The sequence below is a fragment of the Thamnophis elegans genome, chromosome 2 (assembly GCF_009769535.1).
Source record: "Thamnophis elegans isolate rThaEle1 chromosome 2, rThaEle1.pri, whole genome shotgun sequence".
Taxonomy (NCBI): Eukaryota; Metazoa; Chordata; class Lepidosauria; order Squamata; family Colubridae; genus Thamnophis; species Thamnophis elegans.
The window spans coordinates 151,389,234-151,396,251 of record NC_045542.1 but is presented as its reverse complement, the minus strand read 5'-3'; the positions used below and the strand labels follow the sequence as shown (position 1 = coordinate 151,396,251).

At 39.9% G+C, this 7,018-nt stretch overlaps 1 protein-coding gene across 1 annotated transcript; it reads left to right on the top strand.

Moving 5' to 3' along the window:
* The first annotated feature begins 226 nt into the window (after positions 1-226).
* LOC116502844 lies at positions 227-6,814 on the top strand. The gene is made up of 2 exons (XM_032208799.1): positions 227-505; positions 5,762-6,814. The coding sequence occupies exon 2, from the start codon at positions 5,865-5,867 to the stop codon at positions 6,729-6,731; it is 867 nt and encodes a 288-aa protein (XP_032064690.1). The 5' UTR covers positions 227-505; positions 5,762-5,864; the 3' UTR covers positions 6,732-6,814.
* Positions 6,815-7,018: the final 204 nt, after the last annotated feature.

Here is a 7,018-nt window from a genome sequence, read left to right as displayed (position 1 = left end):
CTGTGTCCTACTGATAAGGAAGGGAGTTGTCCATGCTGACATAAATAGAAGTGCAGATCTGCCCTGCGTCCTACTGATAAGGAAGTATGTGAGAAAATAATTAACTAATATTTTGCATAAAATAAGAATTGTTGTTCATAAACATCCAAAAGTTACTCATTCAGTGAAAGTTGTTCCTTTCTCCTTCTTCAGCCTTCCTCATTTATTTTTCTTTCAAACAAACACCCCTTTGTGATTTCCCTCACACAAGTTAAACAAACAAGCCATCAAATCAACAATTTTCTTTGTGGTGTGACGTGTGATCTTTTTCAGAAAAGTTGTGCTAGTGGTACTTCTATGCCTCAGTCTCTGAGGTTTCTGGAAGTTAGCAGGACATGCTGTAGTTCCTTCTAATGGCTACCAGAGTTTAGAACAGAAACTCTTCCGATGACGTTACTCTTTCTGCAAAGAAGAACCTCAAGTTATTCTTCTTCCGAAATATCAAATCAACTGTCTGTCTTTTCAGGTAAGTGGCTACATTTGTATTGGTTTGGACCAGGCAGCAGAGAAAACCTTCCTAAATCCTTGTATGTAACAGGATAAATTTTAAAGTATGATATGACAACCCAATATGTAAATGAAATTGGAAAAGGACCCTTCCAATGAAAACTGTTGAAATACGTATGTTGAGGGAAAGCCTCATTGTGTTATTGAATTATCTCCCTCCCCATCTCCACAAAAGGAGCAGGCAAATGCCTGATAATTCTGATTTTTAGGTAAGAGCTGCACTTCTGGATTAATAGACAGTGTCGATGTGTTAGTGCAAAGCCATTGTACATATATTCCAACTTTTTCTCCTGAACAAATTTGTGTGTGTTGTGTGGGTATGAATGCAGGGGGGAGAAGTTGTGGAAAATAGGAGAATTATAATTAAAAGTAAAGATATATACCCTAAGAGCACCCTTTAGGAGTCAATAGAATACATTTTGGGCAGTATTGGGTAGCAAATATTTTTACTATCGGTTCGGGCACGCTCATGTGCATTCACAACACTTCTGCGCATGTGCAGAAGCATCAAGGTGGGTAGGCGGGGTCTCCTGCCATCACTACTACTGCTTCGGACGAACCAGGCCGAACTGGGAGCAACCCACCACTGATTTTCAGTCTCATGTTTGTAATTATTGCTTTTGTAAGTTCTGTACTATATATTATAAAAGCTTAAAAATGTATTTGCAACGCGAAATGACATGCAAAGGTTTTGTACGTTTCTTTCATAAGTTAATTATTAAATCTCCCCAACATTTTTTAAAAAGCATCTCACTGCATTTAAGTCTTTTGAGATGCAAATTTCTCTGATATTTAAATATCTGTCTGATATGTCTCAGCTTTTAAAGTGCCAGTTCTCTTTAAAACTTTTAATAAGATTTATTTTAAAAAGTCAGTTCCTGTTCTGTGAGCTATACTGCAGCTTGCACTCATCAATCATTTGTCTGCTTTTGGTATTCATGTCCAGAATTGCTGTTATTGTATAAACTGTATAAAAGTTATACAATACAAAACAAAGCAGAATTGGAAGGGACCTTGGAGGTCTTCTAGTCCAACCCCCTGTCTAGGCAGGAAACCCTATACCGTTTCAGACAAATGGCTATCCAACATCTTCTTAAAGACTTCCAGTGTTGGGGCATTCACAACTTCTGGAGACAAGCCATTCCACTGATTAATTGTTCTGTCAGGAAATTTCTCCTCAGTTCTAAGTTGCTTCTCTCCTTGATTAGTTTCCACCCATTGCTTCTTGTTCTACCGTCAGGTGCCTTGGAAAATAGTTTGACTCCCTCTTCTTTGTGGCAACCCCTGAGATATTGGAACACTGCTATCATATCTCCCCTAGTCTTTCTTTCTATTAAACTAGACATACCCAGTTCCTGTAACCATTCTTCATATGTTTTAGTCTCCAGTCCCCCAATCATCTTTGTTGCTCTTTTCTGCACTCTTTCTAGAGTCTCCACATCTTTTCTACATTGTGGTGACCAAAACTGATTCTATCCCTGATTCTTGATTCTATCCCTCTGTTTATGCAGCCTAGAACTGTGTTGGCTTTTTTGGCAGCTGCTGCACACTGCTGGCTCATATTTAAATGGTTGTCCACTATGACTCCAAGAACCCTTTCACAGTTATTACTGTTGAGCAAGGTACCACCTATACTGTACCTGTGCATTTCGTTTTTGTTGCCTAAATATAGAACCTTACTCTTTTCACCATTGAATTTCATTTTATTAGATAGTGTCCAATGTTCAGGTTTGTCACGATCCTTCTGTATCTTTAGCCTGTCTTCTGGAGTGTTGGCTATTCCTGCCAGCTTGGTGTCATCTGCAAATTTGATGAGTTCCCCATTTATTCCCTCATCCAAATCATTGATGAAGATGTTGAAGAGTACTGGGCCCAAAATAGAGCCTTGGGGTACTCCACTGCATACTTCCCTCCAATGTTCCCTCTAAGCTGTGCGGCTGTGTACGTAGCAACAAAACACCACGCAGCAGTTTCCAACTGCCATGCAGTGGTTTTTGTGAGATGCCTTCTATGATAATAGGAGAGGAGAACCAGGCTGGAGACAGCAATCAGTTCTAGGTCCATAAGGCAGAAAGTAGCTGAGAGAAGGGGTGTGGGGGTTGGGAGAAAGCATGGGACGGACTCCCAGCAGCGGCTGCTCAGATTTGCCATTTGTGAGAGAGAGGGGAGGAGGGAGGGAGAGGGAGAGAGAGAGCGCGTGAGCGTGTGCATCCTTCCTTTCTTCAGCCCAACACTCTTGCTGGCATGAGGACCCAGATTGTTGGGGGCAATATGCTGACTCTCTGTAAACCGCTTAGAGAGGCCTGAAAGGCCTATGAAGCGGTATATAAGTCTACTGCTATTGCTATTGCTATACCGGCCAGACGAGGGGGACTGCAGAGGGTCTCCTCGAGTCTAGGGCAGCAAGCCATTTTATGGAAAAGTTGCCTTTTGGAAGGAATGACCCGGCTTGGCTCCCGCTTTGTCTCTCCTGCCTCGTCTCTCCTACCTCTTTGCTTCTCCGTTTGGTTGTTGGGTGGCAGATTGAAAGTGGGAGCCAAGCGGGGTCATTCCTTCCAAGAGGCAAGTTTCCCATCGAATGACTCGCTGCCCTAGACTCGAGGAGACCCTCTGCAGTTCCTCTTGTTTGGCCAGGATGCTAGCGAGAGTGTTGGACTGAAGGAAGGAGGGATACACATGAGAGAGAGAGAGTTAATTGGTGGGCAGACTTAGCACTTTGTTAAGTTTGTTTCTCTCTGTGTTGTGTATATATACATGTCTCCATGGATGCAATTGTGCAAGTATTTTTTTTCCTCTTTAAAAGAATTTTGGGATTTCTCCTCACCAAACCTTTAAGACTGAATTTGAAATATAAAGAGATTGTCAATCGCCATACTGTTAGATTGATAGGCAATTATGGACTATCTTGATTATATCCTCCTTAGAAAGAATATGCTACTGTATGGTTGAGAAAAAGATCAAACTTCATTCCATAGAAACCCAACAAAGTTCATAGGGAGGGTTTCTTTCTACGATTGGCTTCTTGGGTCAACAGTGAATATCAGTTATCAAAAATGTAGGTAGGAAATTAAGCAAACAATAGGCAATTACAAAAAGGGAAGCCAACTTTCTGAATTCTGTTTCTTTGCACTTAGTCACTTACAAATAGACTAATGTTCGGAAAACCTGACCTAAATTACTATATATTTTAAATAGCTGTAAAGCTATGCTGAAAAAGTTGTTCTCAAGGTATTGTGATAAATTCAATAAAAAGAAGGGAATTCTTGATGAATTTAAGGACAAATGAGAGTATTGGATATTAAATGGACAAATAAAATTACCAATCGAAGAGAATATTTGCACCTCAGGGTTGAAATGAGATGTTCTCTTTTATTCTTTCCTCTTCCTCTCTTCTCTCTCTGTCTCTCTCATCCTCTTTCTCTTTGTCTCTCTTATCTTTCTCCTTCTTTTCCATTCTTCCTCCACTTTCTCTCCCCTTCTCCCTTTTCTCTCCTCTTTGTCTCTTTCTGTCTCTCTCACCCGCTTTCTCTTTGTCTCTCTTTGTCTCTCCTTCTTTCCCACTCTTCTGTCACTTTCTCTCTCCTTCTCTGTCTCTTTCTGTCTCTCTTCCCTCTTTTTTCTTCCTCTCTTACTCTCTCCCACTCTTTTATCACTTTCTCTCTATCACCCAACCTGTCCCCATACTTATCTTCGACTGATCATGTTTGCAATAATTTACCTTTTCTAAATAGGCGCAGTTTCCTTATCGGATCCCTCATTCACTCAAACACTCTCTCTCTCTCTCTCTCTCTCTCTCTCTCCCTCTCTCTCTCTCTCACTCACTCACTCACTCACTCACTCACTCACTCACAAAACCATTTTCTCCATTCCAATTCGGATCAATTGCTCTGTGAAACATCTGGGGAAAAAAGTCAGGTGCTCAGGCATGAAAATGTGCCGCTCAAACACTACACTTTTCCGCACACACTGAAAAAAAAAATAGAGGGAACATTGCTTCCCTCCATGAAGATGCTGTTCCATTGAGGACTACACATTGAGTGCGGTTGGTCAGCCAGTTACAAATCCATCTGGTGGTGATGCTGTCTAACCCACATTCTTCTACTTTATCTAGTAGTAGGTTATGGGCTACCTTATAAAATGCCTTACTGAAGTCCAAGTAAACTATATCGATGGCATTCCTCTGGTCCACTAATTTTGTCACATTATCAAAGAATGCAATAAGATTAGTCTGGCATGATCTGTTTTGACAAACCCATGTTGGCTTTTGGCTATTACTTTGTTTGCTTCTAGGTGTTTGCTAATTCATTGCTTGATTATCTTTTCCAGAATATTTCCTGGTATTGAGGTTAGGCTGATAGGTCTGTAGTTTCCTGGATCTGTTTTTTTCCCCCTTTTTTGAAGATGGGAACCACATCAGCTCTTTCCCAGTCCTCTTGTAGTACTCCAGGATCTCTGAAAGATATAGTTCAGTGGTTCTGAGATCTCGTCTGCCAGTTCCTTCAGAACCCTGGGGTGTAATTGTAAGCAATTTGTACAGCCCTTTTTTGCTCTTGTCCCCCCCCCCCCCAGGATCACTCTATCAGCCTCCTAAAGGCTATTCATGCACTTTTTTTGAAAAAAAAGCAGGCCTGTTTTCATGAAAAATGGGCCATTTTGGGGAGATTTGCAGAGTGCAAAAACTTTTTTAAAAAATTTGTCTCTCCAAAACCTTGGTGTGTCTTATACTCCAGTGCATCTTATGCTACGAAAACTACGGTAACTATGTGAATAACTAAGGAGAATGAGAGAAAGAGAAAGACAGAAAGAGAATTTTTTGGTTTTGCAATGTTTAAACAGTCCTAAGTACTGTAATAGAATTAAGAAGCCTCTCCTCTTTCTATCCCTAAGTGTGTTAGTGAAGCTATAAGAATTATTTTCCTATTTTTTCCTTCCGAGTCACAATTTGGAGAAAACTATAGTTAGGGTCAGCTCTGGTGATTTTAATAGGAGACCCTTTGTCCTAATATATCAAGCTTATTGCATTTCTTTAGTGCTTCTTTTGGGAAGAAGTTCCTAGAGGACTATTTTACCGTTCTTCTAATAGAAATCTCCAAAGGTGTCTGTCACATCCAAGAATCCAATACATAAACAATTAAGGTGTATGTAGGCTTTATGGTTCTGGAGATTTCCTGATGAGAGATTTTCATATATTGATAATTTGTACCTATATTTCCAGGTCTTGGAAACTGACTGTATAAGAACTGCTCAAAAATTGGCAGATTTTTTTCCCCACAAAAGGATTGGGGGAAGAGGAGAAGAGCTGCAGAACTAGGTGTAGCATGGTGTTGAATGAATTGTCCTCAAGATTCATGGATTATTCATCTTTTGATCATATAAAGAATCCATGGAACCATGATAAGTTCATTTCAAAAGAATACAAAGTTAACATTTCAAAAGAAAATCCAGATTCACTTGTGATTCTAAGTCAATTAGAAGACAGTGATGATTCTTCAGGATCAACAGGATCTGATGATTTCTACTATTCCTGCAATGACAGCATCCCATCTAAAAAAGACAAAAAAGCTTTTTTCAACATTCTGAAACATTTACTTAAAGATCAGAGCATCTTAAAAGAAGGCAACAAGGAAGAATGTTTGTGTGACAATTCCAAATTGAAGCTTGAATATATGGGAAGAGATTGTAAAGCACTCATTCTGGATAAAGATGGAAAGAAAATATGGGAGGGAATAATAGAAACAAAATATATTTACCTCAACTGGCGTGGTGATGAGGTAGAACCTCTTAGCTTAGAGAATCTCCAAATTGTGCAGAATGAATTGAAATTCCTTGGAATTCAAAACAAGAAAGTGTGTGATTGCTTCTCCCTGGCTAGAACCCAGTTTATGGAAGAGCAAAACGTGGTGCAGGAGAATATGAAACTGAGAATAATTTGCTGTGAAGTTATTCTCACCTTTGGTAAAGGAAAGAACTTGGCCACAGTTCTTTTCAATGACATTGAGGAAATACCGAAATACGATATAAAAATGGTACATTGGTATACCAAGCTATACAGGAACTTGAGGGTATTTTTTGCTTGGTTGGCCACATTTTATAGAAGAGCTTCTACATTTTTTTCCCATATTGAATCTTTGTTACAATGTCTTTACAAAATTCTACCACTGTGCAAGAAATACAAACAGCTATAACCAGTATACTGCTGGAGTCAAAAAGAGGGCTGTGAAAATATTTACAGACCCCTCACATCCTGGACATAAATTGTTTGAACTCCTACCCTCAAAACAATGCAATAGGGCACTGAGCACCAGAACAACTAGACACAAGGACAGTCCCCCCCCCCCCCAATGCCATCACTCTGCTAAACAAATAATTCACTCAACACTGTCAAACTAAGTCTGCATTACTATTACTTTTAATTTTCTCATCGTTCCTATCACCCATCACCTCCCACTTATGCAGAGGTGGATTCCTACTG